Source organism: Drosophila ficusphila, unplaced genomic scaffold (assembly GCF_018152265.1).
Source record: "Drosophila ficusphila isolate 14025-0441.05 unplaced genomic scaffold, ASM1815226v1 contig_414, whole genome shotgun sequence".
Classification (NCBI taxonomy): domain Eukaryota; kingdom Metazoa; phylum Arthropoda; class Insecta; order Diptera; family Drosophilidae; genus Drosophila; species Drosophila ficusphila.
The window spans coordinates 3304897-3324923 of record NW_025064328.1 but is presented as its reverse complement, the minus strand read 5'-3'; the positions used below and the strand labels follow the sequence as shown (position 1 = coordinate 3324923).

Genomic DNA, 20027 nt, shown 5'->3' with positions numbered 1-20027 from the left:
CTTTTGCAAATTTCCAAAAAATGGGTTTCCTGAAAATTGATCAAAATTCGTTACTTCTAAGTCAATAACTTTTCTATTTTTAATCCGATTTAATTTAATCTTTATGAAACAACCCAATCTCAATTATTAAAAAACCGGTTACCAGAAGAGCTTCCAAAATTTAGCTCTTGTAACAGTGCGTCTCATGAATCCGAGCAAAATGCTAGGTATTTATGTAATCATCTATTAGTTTCACTTGCCCAGAAAATATCAAATTGTCCAGGCATACAATCACCTGTATGTTAATCCGCATATTTATCTGTTTTCTTCGTTTGCAACAACCCGGCAAATTTCCAACTAATTTCCCGATCTCTCGGATCTTCCGGCTTCCGCCTTCCGTCTTCCGTCTTCGGTCTTCTGGCTTCCGTCCGTCGCTTCCGCTTCCTGTGGCCCAGATTAACCGCTTAGAGCGGTGCAAATCAAAAGACGTGGCCATCAATGAGCCGGGACAAACAATTAACGCCGCAGGCGTTTCCTCATCGCCACCGACCAAAAAGTCACTAATCACCGGCAATATTTTGGAAGGCGCACATCCACATCCATATATATATTTATCTATATATTTATATACCTGAACGGTACGTGAACGGACAATGGGTCCGAAATCAAATTGAGCCTGGCTGCAGCAGCTTCCTGCGCTGCATTTCACACTGTCTCAAAACGAGAAACTAATTTGGTTGCCCCGCTGCGTTTGCCTTGCCACATGTCCTGCGGAGAGGATGTCAGGATGTGGTGCACTCAGAAAAAATATATAGAGAAAAATAAGTATTGTTAAAATACCCTGTAGTTCGGTGTGCCTTATTACCAAGATATACTGAGATCCTTTTAACAAGTTAAAATAAAAGTTCCAAATAAAGTTCAAACCAAAGTTTAAAAAAAAAGTTGAAAAAAAAAATGTTCAAAGCTGTGCACAGTGGTCGGTCCCATAGGCCAAAAATAAAAAAATCGACTTTGGAATTTTGATTTCAAATTTGGCGCATCTGTTTACCAATAGAACAAGGCTTAAAAAACAATTATTAGTTTTTTTTTTTGCCCCACACCTTCGCGGAGTAATTGGCGCGCAAAGTGAGCGCGCAAACCAAGCAAAAAACTAAAAGCCACTGCAGTGGAGTGCATACACAAATTTAAAAATTTTAAATATATTATAAAACGCTGTTAAACCAAAAACGGTTTGAATGGATATTGAAAATAATGGTATATACTTTATTTGTAAAGATAAATATATAAATAATTTTTCCTGTGTTTCGTGTAAATCTTAGTTAAAAAAGTGCGTCTTTTTTGTTCATATATGTTGTGCGTTACCAATGTTTATGTAAAGTTTTAAGTATTTTCCCCCGGTTGCCCCCAAATGAAATGTATGTGCCGTTATTTACTAATATTTTAAGATTATAAAAATGCTTACTTCAGCTGCGGAAGCCTGCAGATGCACTTTTGACATAACAAAATGCAACCTAACCTCATTTTCCAGTAGCTCTATTTAGGAGGGAGGAATGTTTTTGTTTTGTGCCTTCGTTTGTTTTTATTTCATATTACTTTTATATTACTTTAAATTTACGTTAGTCATCCTTTTTTGTTATCTTTTGTTAATTTTTTAACCAAAATTATGTGTTTAATAAATATAATTTTTGTCAGTTACGCTTTAAAAAAATTGTAGTGTGCATTTGGGAGTCAAATTTCCTATCGTTCCTATGGAAGCTATAGGATATAGTGGAACGATCCGGTCAATTTTTTTATAATGTATTTATAATATTTTTATAGATTTTTTGTGAAAGTTTCATAGCGATAGCACATCTAGAAGTATTTATGGCCGCGGTTCCATACTGTGCTGCGGAATGAAGTCAAAAATATTTTAATAAAAAATGCGCCAAAAAGTATTTTAGGAAAATCAGAATGAAGCTCTTAACTTTTAAAATTTTTTCAACTCTCTTTTGCTTAAAAAACCTATGAGATTTTCCCGCAAAACAATTGAAAATATTTTTAATAAATCATTGCTTTCTCAGAATTCTGGAATCAATCTTTACTTCCTTCAGTGTATAAATGTTAATTGCAACGCATAGCATTCTACGCACTTTTCCTCACTCAGCAGGACATCCTTTTCCTTGTTATTGTTGTTTGACAACATTTGTTTTTACAATTCCCTGCGTTCGTCTGCCTCCTTTTCCCCCGCTCCTGTTTTGTGTACACTGTACAGTGAACGCGCCTCTCCTTTCGATTCCCGTTTCCGTTCGGTGGAAGCCTTACTTTCTGCCCCTCACAACCGACCTCGAGCAACAGATGATTCCTGCAGCGGCTCCTGCACGAAGGACCTAATCCCATGTGTTGTTTGGCGAACGGGAAGCGGGACAGCAGGCATCTCGGGCAGGAAATGCAATTGTCTAGGCTCAAATATTTGGCAAATGCACCGAGCCATTCACTCAGAGGATGTAGGCATTTATTATGAGTTGTCGATTGCTATCTGGCCATTGTTTGGTTTGTCTTTGCCAAACGGAATGCGTTAGTTATTATTTAGATTACTCTTTTGTGATGAGCAGTGGAAAATTTGCTTTAGTTAAGATCTAAGAAGGAAGATCGTTTAATGATCAAGGTTAATAAATTGATAACATCTGAAGGAAACACTTGTTAATTGTCTCAAAACTGAAATGCTTTAATCAATCATAAGAAACAAATTTGAGTTTAACTAATTCAAATATGATATTTGTAAAGGCCTTTGATTTAAGCTCCACATTTTCATAACAGCTAAGTCCAAAATAAATTATATTAAAAGATTAAACAAATGATTATGAAGAAATATAATATATGAAAGTGTATTTGTGAGAATATTTATCATTTGTAAGATATGTACAATCCTTAGCTTCGCAATTTATGTTTAAAGACTTTCAAATATATTTTGAGTATAGCAGAAGCTAAGGGTAATTATAGGTATTTAAATAGGTTTTAAATTTGCCTTTCTGTAGGTAAATATTTTCCTAAGCCTTGAGCACTTCCCTAACCATTTTCCACTTCCTCTCGCCGCTTTCCGCCCACAATCGTGATCGGATTGGATCTGTGTAAGTGGTTTAACTAACAAAGAACCGTCGCCTCATTAGAGATTTCCCTTCGGAGACAATCCGGCGAGCTTTCCTCACCTCAGTTTTGTGTTTCCCAGTTTTGTGGCATTTATTGGTGTGTTCTGTGCGTGGATTGTTCTGGGGCATGTTGTTGTGGGCTCACGGTGGTTTTTGTTTGCTGCCCGGTGGGTTGGACCACAGAGCATTTATGTACGTGACACGTTTTGTAAGTTCCCATTGTCGAGAATGGTGTGTTGTGGCCGTTAATCAGATTCACGGAGCATTTCTTCATCGCCGTTCGCTTTATTTACTTTCATTGTTATCATTTGAAAATGCCTTAATCCGAATTTATGAAACGAAAGCGGAAGTCTGCTGCGGCTTGTTGCCCCATTGTCTCCGGTCTTCGCGGCTCCGTTTCCCAGCTCCCGGTGATATACCCATCAGATCTTGCCTTCGAATCTCTTTTTTACACTTATGAAAAAAAGGGGAGAAAATTCTGCATTATATTTTGAAAATTATATATTATATTATTCAGTAAACAATAACAAGAAAAACTATTTAATTTCTACGGTTTTCCTAATATAATATTTAGATCAACATTTTTGAAACACATTTTTTGTACCTTTTATTAAATTATATCTTATATTACTGAACGTTCTATTGTTTATCTTAACTGAAATCCCATTTATATAATTTAGAGATCTAAAATTTCTCTTAGTGTATCCTTTTTGCCTACTGTGTGGCATTTTCATTGCGATGTTTGTGTCTGCCTTTTTCTTTACGAGCGCGTCTTATTTTTCCAGCTTTTTTTTTTGTATTTACGGTTACTTGATTTGGTTTTTTTATTATTCTTCCGATTGATTCGAACGTTTTCGTAATAAGATTTCAGTTGGAAACTTGAGAAAACTGGGAAAAACCAAGGAAAAGCGGGGAAAACATGACAGCTGCCAGCCAAAAATTCCCCGAAGGAAAACGCTGAAAACTTTATGACGGAAGATGCCACACAATCTGTTTATTGATTTATAGTCTGGGGAAAGTGCCAATAAAACGCCGAGCACGAAAACTGGAGGCAATTCGGGATTAGTTTTCCCGAGGAAGGGAAATCCCTCCACACGATCGTTAAAATTCTGCAGCATCCATAGTACTTTCTGTATATTTTCGTTGATCTTTAATGACTTCGGATGGGATCCAGAGTTGGAGCCGAGAAAATGTTCGAAAATATATATATGGGCTCGTAAATCGTTTAGTTCGGCGGGGGTGGTTTAGCTCTATATCTATAAATAGCTGGCGACACCCCGAATTATTGGATGTATGTATTTTTAGGGAATTTGATATATGTTTTTCCACGGCACACGCTCCTCATTTACAATCTGAATCCAGCTGGCAGATGTATATATATCAACGTATTTGTGTAAGTGTAAATTAACTATCCGTTGGGGGATATAACTTCCTTTGCTGGCAATTTATGCACAAACACAATCCGGACCCGGGCACGTAATTGAAAATCAACAAAGCCAAGCAAATATCGAGGCATTCCTTTGGGCAATTATCAGCCGGACACACAGGAATTACCTCACAGAGTCACGTACGTGCGCCTAAGTAAACATCCTTTTCAGGCCTCTCCTTCCTTTATTCTGTATGATTACTATTTTCCTTTTTTTTTGGCAACTCTCATTGCACATCCTGTCCAGGGCGATTCTTATCGCTTTCGGGATAGCCGTGCCTAATGCGTAGATTCAAATTCCGATTCCGATGCCAAACAATGGGGAAAACACGTTGCAATTGGACGCAAGGCAGCTGTTTTGGCTTGGGTTCATATGTGGACGGGATCAGCCGGGGATTAACAGTTACTGCACTGAAAAAATACAGATAAAATTTTAAAATGGTAGAGGAATGATGATTAAAACCCATCTTTTATAATAAAAATTTTTTTTGGTAGCTACAGAAACTTTCTTATGAAACCAAAAAGGATTTCTTGAATAACAATATTTAGAAGTAATCAAAATTTATAATGTAAGCTGCTTCTCTCCTATTCTTAATAAATGTGGTATTTATGAATAAATATATATAATACATATTTGTTTCTTTCTTAATATATAATTTATTTGGATTTCTAACAGGATGCCAAATTGTATTGTTTAAGTGTCTCCATCTCAGTGCTCATCCTTCGCATCGCAATTAGAACTGATTAGAGCGACGCCGCAATCAATTAAGGGTAAGGCAAATGGTACCTACTCAATTTATTTGGCCGGCGATCGACAACTGCTGATAAACAAGCCATTAGATGCACTTGAGATCGCAACAGGACACCGCTTCAAAGAGGAGCTGCAGCATCTGCGCTGCAATTCGAGTGCATTAGATCCTGATGCGGATCGTGATCCTTCGTCCGCACCTTTCGAGGGCGTACGCGTGCCCTTTGGAAAAAGGGGGCGTGGTCCTGCAACTGCCGATAAAATTTCCAAGTAAGCTGGCGTAACTCGATCACCGGTATACGAGTATATATAATACTTCAGCACTTCACGCGAGAAGCAAAAAGGATTCGAGCACGCACTTGACAGCTCTCGACACATGGCTGACCTACAGCAGGGCAAACATATATGCCATATGCCACGATCCCGATCCCGATCCCGATCCCCAAAAAGGATCTCCAGAGATATCCACAAATCGCTTGGCATGCGTGTCAGCCGCAAAACATTGAAATGCTCTTTAGTGCGCGGCAGGAAAGGGATTTCCTGTAATTACTCGGCGATCAATTCTGACTGCCGGCTGAATAATTAGTTTTTTTGTCGACAAAAATTAATGATTCAGTTACTCGCAGAATAAATGAATGCACAAGTGCTGAAGCAAATGATAAATCTCTGAAAACTGTTAATGAAAATGGTGATAAATTGGGGACAGTTCAACGCAGAGAATAATTCAATTTCTTGGATTCATAATCAACAAAATAAGATCATAAACTTGTCACTGGAAATTTTAATTAGCAAAAAGAAAGTACATTTGCCGAGAAGAACTTGTCTTGGGTTTTTTCAAGTTTATCAACATATTTTTTGTATTAAAAATAAATATTAAATATTTTTGTTCTTAATTCAAATGGAGCACTCCACTTGATCAATAACTAACCAATCTTAAAACAGAAATATTACACTAAAGATATTCCAAATAACAAATGCAGTCTTGACGACAGCTTTCACAGAGAAATTTCGAACATTTGGATGCAAGGATTAACCCATGGGATTGCCCTGCTTCCTCTGTATTTCCCTTTCTTCCAAATCTCCCTATAAATAAGAATACAAATACCATAAAGTCTGTTTAAAATCCCTTAATCCTTGAACAAAAAGTGCTCGCTGCCATCCAAAGTTAACCCACATTTCTGTAGGCCAAGGGAGTGCTTACATATTTTTTTGTTTCCTTCTTTTCTGAAACCAGTGAACCTTTTTTTTTTTTTTTTGTATTGACCTCCGTTGTTGACTCAATCAACAGCAAAAAGTGTCCGATATGCGGGCATGCAGGTACACAGGAAAAAATGGCATATAAAAAACAATTAATATAAGATATACATACTTAGGAAATAATTTTCTTATTCTTTTATATCATAAAATTGAAGGTGTTATAGATATCTAAATTATGAATAAATGGAACTTAAAAGGATATCTTTATATGCAAAGTTGCAAAGTTTATTATTCAAAATACTATCATTATTTCTTTACAAAAAGTATTAAACAATTTTTATCAAAATCAGATAAATTATATTTGCAATATATATAAGTGATCCTAACTCATATGATATCTGCATTTATCAGCACATGATCTACAAAAGTGTCCACGGCTGTCGGCCAAAAGAGCTGAGAGAAATCGTGCTCCCTATTTCTTTCGCACTTGGAAAACACCCTTTCACTCGCACTCATTGTAGAGATTGTTAGCGGACTGAGAGACCCGACGAGAGCACTATATTCCGTTCGGACTGTATTTGTATTTATTGAGGCAGCCAACAAAAACCGCTTCTCGGCCACGATCGCAATCAGTTGAGAACGAGGAGCGCGCGTGAACAGAACGCAGATACAGATACTCCCTGGGTCATAGATACATTTGCAGTGCGCATTACTCACTCGACCGCCAGATACGAAGATACATTTCGCAGTGCGCCAGACGATTGCAACTGCAAACTGGATTTACCACCCAAAAACTAACAAAAAAAAAAGGAAGACCAAAACAATAACCGCAACTACAACTCGTGTTAAGTGAAAAACGAAGCCAATTGCAGCAGCAACAAATAAAAAACTTTCAAAACCCGGAGCCGTAGCGAAATAGAAAAGTAGTTCAGAGCGTGAAAAATACGTTACTAGCTGCAAAAGTTGTGAAACGTATCCGAGAGATACGAATCCATTTGGGAGAGCGAGAGCGGCCAAAGCAAAGTGCAATTTCTAAAAGCAAATACCAATAAAACACACATATTTAATCCGTCAAAACCAAAACAAATAATTAAGGCTGAACAACTGAAATTGGGCGAATTAATTTTACCCGCAACCTCGAAGGCGATTCGCAAGACAAACTATTGTTGGATTAACATATTTTCGATCAAGGTAAGTTGGTTTACACATTTTTTTATATGGCCCTCATTAACACTCCACGTTAAATACAGAAATCCGAAAAACATTCCGAAGGTTTTAGTTGACTTGGCTTTTATATAGTTGCTTGCGCTGTCTTGCAGTCAAAACGACTAAAGTTGTCTGTCTGTTTTGATGTGAATCTGGCTAATTGACCTCCAAAGTTGTGTTTTCATAATTAAGCCAAAACGAAACGGAGCAGTAGTAACCAATTGAAAGTTCATGAAGAGTTTTTCAACAAGGTCTGAAAGTATCTAGAGGTTAAGATGGCATGGGAAAAGGGAAATTGTGTGTTTCGAGGTCTTTACTAAAGGTTTACCATACAGGAAATAGTTGCTTAAAGGGAAAAGCACTTACAGAAATTAAGTAGATATTTTTAAGATATATAATAGAGAATTTTAAGAACTTAAAGTATTAACTATTGTTACCAACAAAGAAAGTACTATATTATCAAAGAAAAGACCTTTTCAATCACCTTTTCCTGATCCTTAAATACCACATTATTTCGTTCGGTGCACTAACAAAGCGACACTTAAAATGCCAAGACGGCAGCTGCAAAAAGGAAATTTTGTGGCCAAGTCAATGGAGATGCATTCGGCTGGCTGGTTTCGTGGTTTCCCCAGTTATTGCCCTCTTTCTCGTTCGTTCTGTTCGCTCTGTTCTCTTCAACCTCGAATTGAATGCGCGCGCATGCGCAAAGGATATCGCTTCGAATTCTAGAGGTTCGTGGCATCGGGGGTTGTAAGGAGAGTGTGGGGGGTTCGGTTCTGTGTAATCTTTGCAGCTGCAGGATCGAACGATCTGCACCTGGCCTCGCCCGCTTAATTAATTTCCCAGCTGACTCAGCCAAAAGCAAAGAGGGAAATGACAAACCTCTGACTATGCCACATTTTGATAAGCAAAAGTAAATTGACAGTGGGGTAAGGGGAAGGGGAAGGGAAGGGGTGACTTCCTGCTGATGCCATGCCCCACTGCAACGTGACACGTGCGAGGCGTGAACACACAGCCCCTCCTTCTTCAGCCCCCCCTTCCCATCCCTTGGCTTTCATTTACTCGACTTGGCGGCTACTGCACATTTGACAAGACTCAAAGCGATTCGAAATGCATTTGGCGCCATTTGGCCGCTCAGTACTTATATTTTTAAACGCATCAGCGACAACAAGACCGAAAGTCGTCACACATCCGTCCATCACACATTGGGGGCCACAGTGGCGCACACTGAAAGAAAAACGTATGCTTATTAAATACAGAAAATATTATGTAAATATTTAAAACTTTAAATGGAAAGAATAAAGTTTTTGTTGAATAGTTATTTGTGAAAAAATTCTTGATTTTATTTAAGTCATTAATGGATTAAATATATAATTACGAGATCCGAAACCATAGTATGTTATATCTTTCTTAACTTACAAAATTAGTAAACTGTTTTATCATAGCATCCATGTTTTTTTCATTTTGAAATTAAATATTACTCTTTTAAATATTTTTATATCCTACTCAGAGTACATTAGAATTTCTTTCTCTGTGGGGGGAAATTGATGAATGGTTCGGTTGGGGGCAGACAGAGATGGCAAGACAGCGGAACGGGGGGTGCGAACGAGACGGCGATTGCAGACGTCAGGCAGACGATGCATTTTCGCTGCCTCGATGGCGTTACATGATTTGTAATATCAGCAAACATACGTCACAACAACAACAACAACAACGGACAGAGCAACATGTGCATAAACGGAATCCGGTTGGCGTTTTTTTTTTTTTTTTATTCCGACTGCTAGACTAGCAAAAATGTTTATTTTTAAAAATATTCAGCAGATTATCATCTGTCGTCTGCTGCACTCCGATGAATGAACGAGTTTATTGCCTTGAAAGCTGGCCAAGAAAATGCGAACATCATTTCAGCAAATTAACGAAATTATTATGTTAAAATATTTAGGGGATTTTCAAATGGTATGGAATAGAAATTCATTTCATTTCATTTCACAAATCAAAAGTGACTTTTAATGATAGCCTAATGCTAATCTATTGGCAGTAAAGAAATTAAACAATAAATTATTATTATTCGGGAGCGTGGTTTTATGATAGGCAAACATTTAGAAGTGTGTGACATTTTGTGACCTTTTCTATACCAAATAAATATAATTTTGTGCAAATTTTGGGAGATTATAAGTCTTGTCAGCCTCCGAAATAAATGCACGATAACGACGAAAAGAATCTTTTTCGTGTAGCGGAAGCCGCTTGAAAGATGAAAAAGGAACCCTGGAGAAAGAGGAAATTGTGGGGCATAAACACCCGCCGACAAAACAGACAAGATACACACTCAAAGCCCGGAGAATCACATACTCGTATTCGTACTCGTACTCGTATATTTGGCGGATAGCAAATTACGCACTTAAAGTGCTTGCCAAATGACAGGAAACGCGTCATTTTTACGAACTTCAAATTACGATTCTTTTCTGCGTTTCGTTGTCTTTTGCACACTTAAAGTCGAAAGTCGGTGTGTGTAGTTTTTTTCTGTTTTTTTCGTGTCGGTTTAGTGGCTGCCACTAAGTAGCACGAGAAGAAGGCAGACCGAAATGCCATATAATTTGGTGAACGTAATTAAAACTGGCGCATTTCCTCATTTATTTGTGCAAGTGTATCTGTGTATCTCTGTGGGCATTTCCCTGAAAAAAGGGACAACATCGGTGGGGGAGTGCATCCTGTGCTCAAAAGGCGGATATGCGAACGTTGCACCGCAGACGACGACGACGACGACTCGACTCGACTTCCTGCCATTGACTTTTGTCAACCGAATAGTAACTGAAAACCATTTCCCTTTCCTTTTTCCTTTTTCCCTTTTCCATTTCCATTTCCACCTTCCACCGAAAACAAAGCGAAGCGTGAAAATCAACGCGTGCTTAGCACGAGCTGCCGATCAACTCGAATGTCAATGCCATATGCCGATCCCGATACTATATGCCATATAAGCTATATAGTTTGTTTCTCTGACAACACGAATCAATCATTTCGAACTCGATGTGGGTGGAGTGAAGTCAACGGAAGCCTCGCAGACAGATCCATTCCGCAATTGCTGACTAATCCGCTCCGTTTTTCCGCTTTTCACACGCTTTTCCCGTTCGTGGGAGTGGGAAACCGAATTGAACTTCAAGTGTTTTCATTGGCCTTTACTGCAGGCGGAAGTGGTTGTATATATGAAATTGAACACCATTAACAAGATTGGTCAGCAGAAATTGATAAATACGTTTATAAAGATTGATCAAAATGTAAGGTTTTTTATAGACAAAAATGAAATATGATGATCGATTTAATTGTTTCTTTTAGGTTTTATATCATTATCACATCACTAAAATTCTCAATTGATTACATTTATAATTGAAGTACCTTCCTAGTAATACTTTTCTCTGCGTGTATGCCCCATGGGTGGGCTTCCCCTTTTCTCTTTGAATTAAAATTGAAATGAAATAATTGAATTCACGGAGAAGCTACAATTATGTAGTTCGCCTGCTGTGGACCGCCTGAAGATCGGCGAATCTTGGAGATTCTTTATGGGTCATTCTCCACCGGGGGTTCTTCTTGGGCTTTGTTATTTTAATCAAATGGTGCCTAATGTGTCGCTTTCCTAGGCTTTCGAATAGTTTATGATATCCGCTGTCTGACTCAGTTGGGATTTTAAAATAAAAAAGGTGTGGGCTTTGATGGAGGTTTTCTCTTTGACATTAATCTTAACTTGGCATTCGATAAGCGATTAATTTATTTCACCTGCATTTCTGTGGGCTTATCTGCATTATATTGCTGGAAAATAAACAATTGACAACCAAGAAATCCGGTTTAGTGACTTGTTCTCTTTTATATCAACAATGAATTGCCTTTTCTTATAACAGAATTATCAGCATAAATTCTCCCTGTTTCCTTTTCCATTGGGTGAATAGCTTTTCGTGGGAATTTGCTTTTCACCTGGCAATGAACTGTGTAATTAAAACCGCTGCGAACCGACTCCTTCTTACGCATTTCCTTGAACCAACGGAAGCTCCCGGGAGTTCATTCCGGAAAACTATTAAGGTTCCCTTTTTGACCGGCTTGAAATCTCGTCACTGGGCTTCCGTTGGATTCCCCCTTCCTTTTCCCCTCTCCTTCCCCTTCCCTTCCCTATTTCTTCCCTTCCCTTCCCTCTCCCAGAGTACGAACTCTCTCCCATTCCCCCTCTCTCCTTCCCCTCCCCTCTCTCTCCTTCCCCTCCACCCTCACTCTCTCTCCCCCCCCTCTCTCTCTCCCTCCTTTTTCATTGCCATTTCCATTCCCATTGCCATTCTTACCCACATTCGCATTGACACCTTTTATGATCCGTCGGCGGATGTTTCGCTTGCTGTTTTTATTTTTTTCCTTTTTTTTTTTTTTTTTTTTAGTGCGTTGTACCCCCGATCCCTTGGCATATTCTTATTTCGATGGCTCTTTGTTTTGCTCGCCACATTCGCAGCTGCCAATTGGGCTGGTAATTATTTCCGCTCCACTCTGCTTTGAACTCACTTCCGCGATTGTTTGTTTGTAATCGTAATCGAAGCTTGGCCTGAATTTCTATGTCAGCCACATGCCGGTTTCCCCGCCCCCTTCTCCATTCCCCCTTTGATCAAGCCTAGCCCCCCGCTTTTTCCCCATTCAAATGTGACCGACCGCCGATCGATATGACAGCCGCTTTGTAATGATTATTCAGCACTTCCTTTCGCATGCGATCCGCCCCCCGATCCGCCCCCCAATCCGCCAACCGATCCGCCAAGCCGCCCATTCCGGCGGCAAGGTCAGATTTAATAACAAAATATAAATTGGAACAGGAAGCGCGGAAACGGTCAGGCGAATAACAGACACACTAGCGGATTCAAGTATTTAACATCATGCCAATTTTAGGGTACTTAGTCAGTTATTAAACAGAGCAAAGCATTCAGAAAAAATGTAGCCATAATTTTAAAACCGAATAACATTTATATAAAAGAGATTAGTTTAGTTAGCTTCAAAATATTTCAAACTTAAGTTTGCTTAACCGATGAATTTTCATCAATTGTGATTTATGTATTCTTAAAATAATAGTGAAATGTTTTTTTTTTTCAAAAATTAGTTTAAAAACTAAAAAGCACTATCAAACAAACTCGCCGAGCCAATCACACCTCATGACTAATGGCGTATACCCCTATATAATCGTTCAAGAGGAGGTCATCAAACTTCTGATGTGTACAACCCGGCGTATGCGTGTTAATATTTGTATTTTGCTGATTTTACTTCTCGTTGTTGCTGCTGCTATTTTAGCGATTAAAACAATTGCCGGCTTGTGAAAGCATTTCCGTTGTACTAACCTCATCACATTCCCCTCTCAACACTTTGCCCCCAAAAAAATGAGTCACATCCATTAATCAGCGATTATTACTCCACTTTCAGAACTAAAAAAAGAACCGAGCGAACGGAAGCGAAATGCAAGTGGAGGCCAGCTATCCAAAGTACGCCGGACGTGTGCCACCTTTGGACCTCTCGCAGGTGAATGCTGGCGAGGATCTCTGGTCAGGCAGTGCATCGAGTACTCCGAACTCCAAGCGCCACCTGCATCATCATCCCTACCAAATGCTGGACAAATGCCGCGGGGTTGTCACCTTGATTAGTCCACCCAATTCCTCATCCTCCTCCTCCGATGACAACAACAATCGACTGATGATGGCTGGCGAGGATGGGGCCACCAGGCTGCTGCATCCCATGGGCTCCGATGGTCTGCCCTTGGATCCGCGCGATTGGACGAGAGCCGATGTGTGGAAGTGGCTCATCAACATGGCCGTTTCCGAGGGACTGGAGGTCACCGCCGAGCTGCCCCAGAAGTTCCCGATGAACGGGAAGGCTTTGTGCCTGATGAGTCTGGATATGTACCTGTGCCGAGTTCCCGTGGGTGGCAAGATGCTCTACCGGGACTTCCGGGTGCGATTAGCCCGCGCAATGGCCCTCCTCTCGTAGGAAGCCTCACCCACTTCTCACTGGTTGTACATATCTCTAGGATTCGATTTAGTTTAGCCTAGTTCTCCTACTCTTAATGCCTAGTCGCTAGTGCTCTCGTTGGTTAAGTCCTAGCCATAATATCCTGCATTTCAATATTGTCAAAGATTGCTCTAAGTTCACATTTCACATGAAAGTGGAGTGAAAAGAAAACACGAGTGAAGTGAAAATGCTGTCCTATTAGTACGTTAAGTTCGCATCTGATGAAAATATAAAATGAAATTTTATAACTGAACTTATTTGTGGTTTTAATGGAAAACAGATAGAAAACTTAAACGGTAAGTAAATGGTATGTTTTAAAATTTATTAATAAATTAGCTTAGAGAAAAATTCCAAATAAAAATTTAATACACAGAGTGTTTTAATTATGCATTCACTTTGTCAAAGTTAAAAAATCAACAAGTTTAGAAAATGCGTTGACTCTTTAAATATTTATGTAAAATACTAATTTTTTGTTTTATCAAAGTAGTTATATTTTCTCTATTAAATTGTTTAAATACTTAAAAGGTAACAGACTCATCCTTGTTTACTTAAAATAACCTTAAACAAGACCCTTTAGAACAGTCTTTCAATTCATTTAAGCTGCCTATAGAAGTCATTTGGCAACCATTTAGTTTGTTTAATCTCTGCCTCCTCGACCAGCAGACACTCTTTAAGTAATCCCCGAAAAAAGATCTCGCACGGGTCTTAATGTTCTGTTTATGTCTTTCACAATTCCCCCAGAAGAACTCACATTGACAAGTGAAATATACGCTTGCCCAATTAGCACATCATTAGGTCCCAACAAATGCTGCGAGTTGAAAAGTTGGTCGGCAAGGGGTACGTAGATGATGCCCCCCACTCCCCAACACTCACACACAGACAAGTGCAATAAACTCTTTGTTATTGCTGGCCAGAAGTTAGTGCCAACATTTGTTTAGGGCCCGGCAATACATAGATCACCAGAAAGTGTTTATTTTCCGAAGACTTTTCTCGTCGGTGTGATTAATGCGGGCGGGGGAATTGGATGGAAACTGGAGTTACTTCTCGGCAAATAGAGAAAATTAAATAGCCAAAAATGGAGGTACTGGGGATACTCCACAGTAAATAATTGAAAGCAAATAGACAAAAGATATGGGAGGGTAAAAAAAAAGTTATCAGCTAATATGAAAAATATACATAAGTGTACAATTAATCTTTTTATTTCATCATTTTAAAAAGTTAATTTACAGTAAACAAAAATGAGAAAAAATTGATGTCATTTCAATTTTTACATTTTTATTTGAAGGAATATAAATTCCTAACTTAATGTATTTCTCAATATATCATTTTTTTATTGGCTAAAATTAAGTTTCATAATTTGAAGAAATACCCATTGTGTGAATCTTAGTAAAAGCCATCTTTACTTAAAACTAGAAACGTTCGTTTTTAATATGATAGGTGCTTTTTAGTATAGAGTGAATTTATAATTCCTGAAATAAGCGGAAACCCCACACAAATTTTTTCGTGCTGTATCCCAAATTTCCCCATTTCGAATTCAGCTGTTGCAAAAAAAAAAACGCAGCGGAACAATTATGACAATAACAATAACGGATAACGATAATCAGCATCGGTAGTCAAATAGAACCCGGATAGATACAAAGATACAAAGATACATCCGTGTGTGGGCGAGTGAGAGAGCGGTGGCATATATACAAATTCAAAGCGCTCCATCCGCCCGTGCATCCGCTCATTTCATTTGGGTTTTTCTTTCTTTCTGTTTTTTTTTTCTAGTTTAGTTTTTGTGCCTCCCATGAATGGGCAGATACACAGATGCATAGATACGCAGATACAGATACATTCAAGCGACGTTGGATGCTCTTCCTGCCGCTTCTGCTGCTTTTTCGCTCCATGTGGCTCATTGTCGCTGGGTTTTGTAAGTTTGCATTTGGTGCAGTTCGTTTTGGTCGGCTTTTGGGTTTGGGTTTTTCGGGAGCATCCGGGATGTAGTTTAAAGGTAAAGGAAGTGAGACAAATGAGCCAGACCTCAGCCAAGTTGTTACCTTGTAAAGCAGAAACCCAAACACAAACACAACAACAACAACAACAAACACAAGCCGAGGGGCAGCAACAGATGTCGCAACCTGACACATGCCACGACCAGGGGCACAGTCCACAAACAGTCGATGTCCACCAGCTGACGCCTCTGCTGCATCTCCACCTCTCGAAAACCTCGAATACCTCGAAGAACTCGAAGACCTCGAAAAGGACAGAACAGGAATTCCAACTCAAATTTCAATTCCACATAACCTGTTCAACTTAAATTTGGGCAGGTCAAGTTGTCTTTTAAAAGAAACCGATACAAAGAGATTTTTTCCTCGATATTTACGATTACTTGTTATAAAGATTAGCTTCTCCATCTAAATCCATCTGAATCTATCTCGCTGAAACTTGACCAAAAATTATGTATTTATTGCAGGTTTTTCCCCAGATGAATTCCTTTATTGTGTTTCTTAGAAAACCAAAATGTTGATAACATAATCTAGCAGCCAAGGATCATGTCTTAAAATTTATAAGAGATCATAAGTTTATCAAGTAACCGGAAGCATTCATACCGACCTTTAAATTTAAAGTATAATGTATTTTTGTTGACAAGTTAGAGTATAAATAAAAAATATATGTATGCATGTTAAAAAGCCAAATTTCTGAAATATTTCATAGATTTTGTTATCAAACTTTTTCAATTCTTATACGAAGAAATTTATATAGTATACATAAGTATATTTAAAATAAGTATAAAATTCAAAATGCAGACAGGCAACACCTATTTCAAGAGGTTGGTAAAGTTCAAACAGATTTTTTCAATCAAATTCCTTACTGAACTGCAAAGCTTTTCCATGGCATTAGTTTTATTCCCGTAAAGATCTACCAATCGGCCAGTTTTTTATATATGACATGCATATCGAAGCTACCACGAAATTCTTTTTGGGCGAAATGTGATCAGAGTTTGGTGATCGAACAGGCTTTGGTTTCAGCAATCGATGAGAATCTTCGTCCTTTGGACTACGAAGAAAGGCAGCGAGAGGCCCGCGAGATTCTTCTCAAGTCGCAGGAGAAAGTGTTTACAAAAATGAACCAAAGTCAAAGTTCAACGGATCAGGATCGTTTTACGGAAGATGATGAAGAAGATGATGCCAGAGAACCAGTGCGTCTCAAATCTGAGATTTTACTTAACGAATATCAAAAGCTTTACGAAGCCTCTTCTAACATATCATTCACGAGTATTTTACCGAAGGAGAAGATCAGTAAGCGATCATTTATACTTTATAAAAAATGACTTTACTTAACTTCATTTATTTTATTTTTGATAGAACAATATCTTTTGCTGTTATTGAGTCTCTTCGTTGTGGCATGTAGTGTCTTTTTTCTGATCCAGTGCGGCAACCACAATTATTTCCTATGACCGACCGATCACCGAGATATATTTAGTTGTGGCGAACGCGGCGAGCAAAACAAAACGGCAAATCGAGTAAATCATACAAAGACCGGAAAAATTGAGGAAATGCCGCTTATGTAAAGTAGAATATCCGCTGGCAGGCGAACGGAAGGCGAGGTGCGAAAACAATAAAAACCGGACGGAAGTGGACAGGGACGGAAACCGACGACGATTCCAACGATTCCGTCTATCGTTCGACGGTTTTCCGACCAATGCCGCATAATACCAATACCAATACCATTAACTCTGGCTACTGGTCTTCAATCTCAGGGCTCAGGGTCTTTTGCCAATTTGTCGAAATGATTTTTCCGCTTTTCCGGCGCCGTAATTGAATTTCTTTTCGGGGAGGAAATGACTAAACCAAAAAAATCCATTCATTCCGACTTCAAGTGGCTCAGGAAGCTCGATTGAAGGGGATGGGTTTTTAGATTGCACAATTGAAAATACTTCAGAACTCCAGGGCAATGTTATATTTATACCTGTGACTCGTGGAGTAAATGGGGTATTCTGTATTTGTTGAAAAGTATGTAACAGGTCGAAGAAAAACACTTCCAACCCCTTAAGATATATGTATGTAAACTTGTATATTAATGGTCATCACAAATCATAAAAATCTGAATACGCAGCGAATCATGTTTTTATTTTTCGCCACTCCCATTTGCAGCGTATACGCCTCTATATTCGGTACCCAAACCTTACCCAAAGCAGAGACCCAAACCAAGCAAAAACATTATCTAAATAACGGGTATCTGATAGTCGAGGCACTCAAATATAGCGTTCTCTCTCATTTTTAATTAGTTCATTGCCTGCACTGGCGCGATATTTCCCACGAAACTCCAAGTCTTCGTTGGGGTAAACAAATGAAGTGAATCAACAGAAAAAAAACGAACATGAAAAATATGGAAAGAGTTTCCAGAGCCACACACATTGTTGTTTGGCATGGCCACTTGTTGTTCGTTTCTTGTTTGTTTGTTCTGGTCCAAAAGAATATGCTAAACATGTTTGGGGCATCAGCATCAGGGAAATTTATGAACCCATAGCCTTATCGAACTAATGTATATGGAAAACCCATCATCAATACGACCCACGCAGGTGAGTCAGAAAAGTGGAGGCCATAAAGTATCCCAAAATCGAATAAGGCGACGTATTGAACACCATTAGGAGTTCCAGAAAACTAAAAACCTTTAAGAAAAGTCTCTAGATTATTTGGAGCTTCAGGTGGTCCACAGCGGTGCCGTTGAATTCTAAAAGGGTAATTACTAAATTTCAACTTTAGACTCTTGGATTCTCAGCAAAAGTATCATGTTGTGCCATTCCCTACCAGGGGGCCAAAAATTCTAAACGCTCACATTGGCGACTTCCGGCCACATTAGATGAAATACTTTTTCTCAGCGAATTCAAGAGCACTTGAAGCTCAGCGGTTTGGATTTCAGCGTTTTTTGTTTTTCGGGCTTTTTTTTCTTGAGTTCTTTCTCACTCCCACGCTCTTGGGAGCTGGAAAAGCTGTGTGTGAATTGTTTTTTAAGGGAAATGCCGAAAGACAAAAGTCTCAGGGCAGCCGAAGAAACTGTCATTGCCAGCAGAACCCACACAAAGAGTTACTTGGCTGGATGGGAGAATCTTGTGAATGGAGAGCACAGACCAGAAGACCAGGAAAAGCAGTTCATGGGAACGAACTTTGTGGCCTGGGGAAGTCAAGTGTGAAGAAAGGGAGGCCAGGGGGTGTGGTGTTCCAAGAGAAAGAGGGGGGGGGGGGATAAACGCCCCCCTCGTTGCAACAAGTGCAGTCATCTAATAGATTCGAGTGCCAGTCATGAATACGATAATTAATGCGATGCACCACCATTCATGATTCGCTTCTTGTACAAACGGCAATCAAGATGAAAACACCCTTTCTACACAGAAAAGAAAATTTCTTGTAATGTTTACTATTTTATATTAATCCATATAAGCTCGGAAAATTAAATAATTGAGTTTACAATAAATCAGAAGTTTGTTTGCTCTGTTTTAATATTCCAAATGTTTTAGGTTCCGTTTTGCCATTTAAATTATTTTAATTATTACAACTTTTTTATCTGTGGATAAATTCCTCTTCTTTTAAATTAAAAATGAACACTTTTTCTTTTTGTGTAGCCCACAAACTCGAACTTCCCGTTCTCGCCAACTCCGCCTGCACTTCCCATCCAATTGCTTGCTTATGCAAGGCAACGCGACTGTGTGGGCGTGTCATCACTTTCAATTTTGCGGCCAATTTGAGTGACACTTTCTGCCTGTTTGTCACGCCGCTTGCGTAGCCAAAGATTGTGGCACAAATGGACGCGTAAAGGGGGCGAGGGAGGCGAGGGGGGAGTGGCAGCCGCAGAAGGAGGAGGCTAGCAAGGAGGCCTAGAGAGGCAACTTTGTGTCTGCTCGTCGTCTGCCGCGCATCCGTTTCCTGTGCATAAATTTTAATGATCGAGCCAGATTTCCCCCTGCTCCTACGCCGCCCCAATCACAAGACGCTATCAATTGAAGATCGGAAAATAAAAGAAACAATCGCGCAGGAAAGGAAACCCTTTTTTTGTATTTGCTTCGTGTGTATGTCTCTTACCTTGACTTTCGCAAGCCGTGAACAAAGTCACGGCAATGTTGGCCATAAAAATGGCACAACCAGTTTTGGCCACGGGAGAAAACAAAAGAAAAGCCGAGGCATTGGCCAAATGGATGAGGCTTTTACTGGCTTTCCCAGCCATGAAATTTGCACAAAAAACACGCTAGTAGGAATTTAGGTAAGCAGACTGATCGACAGGTGGAATATCTTTTAAAAGAAGATTGGATTTAATTTTAGCTTCTAAGATTTTTTATACAAAAATATTTTTG

General features: G+C 39.1%; 2 protein-coding genes across 3 annotated transcripts; both read left to right on the top strand.

The window, feature by feature from the left end:
- Window positions 1–7103: 7103 nt before the first annotated feature.
- Window positions 7104–13949, top strand: LOC108087866. 2 transcript variants are annotated; one of them, XM_017185451.1, is made up of 3 exons: window positions 7104–7666; window positions 12094–12179; window positions 13115–13949. In XM_017185451.1, exon 3 carries the CDS (start codon window positions 13148–13150, stop codon window positions 13673–13675), a length of 528 nt encoding a protein of 175 aa, XP_017040940.1. In that variant the 5' UTR covers window positions 7104–7666; window positions 12094–12179; window positions 13115–13147; the 3' UTR covers window positions 13676–13949. The 2 variants fall into 2 exon arrangements, with proteins under 2 accessions (XP_017040940.1, XP_017040939.1); XM_017185450.1 differs by lacking the exon at window positions 12094–12179.
- A 2442-nt stretch (window positions 13950–16391) lies between these two features.
- Window positions 16392–17793, top strand: LOC108087768. The gene is made up of 3 exons (XM_017185298.2): window positions 16392–16508; window positions 16580–16977; window positions 17044–17793. Exons 1-3 carry the CDS (start codon window positions 16480–16482, stop codon window positions 17133–17135), a joined length of 519 nt encoding a protein of 172 aa, XP_017040787.1. The 5' UTR covers window positions 16392–16479; the 3' UTR covers window positions 17136–17793.
- Window positions 17794–20027: the final 2234 nt, after the last annotated feature.

Bases quoted from the DNA above. Each gene is read 5' to 3' on its own strand.
- LOC108087768 (XM_017185298.2), top strand. From the start codon at position 16,480: ATGCAGACAGGCAACACCTATTTCAAGAG. The intron at 16,509-16,579 runs GTTGGTAAAGTT...CCATGGCATTAG, and splicing joins GGCAACACCTATTTCAAGAG to TTTTATTCCCGTAAAGATCT. The intron at 16,978-17,043 runs GTAAGCGATCAT...TATTTTTGATAG, and splicing joins TTTACCGAAGGAGAAGATCA to AACAATATCTTTTGCTGTTA.
- LOC108087866 (XM_017185450.1), top strand. From the start codon at position 13,148: ATGCAAGTGGAGGCCAGCTATCCAAAGTACGCCGGACGTGTGCCACCT.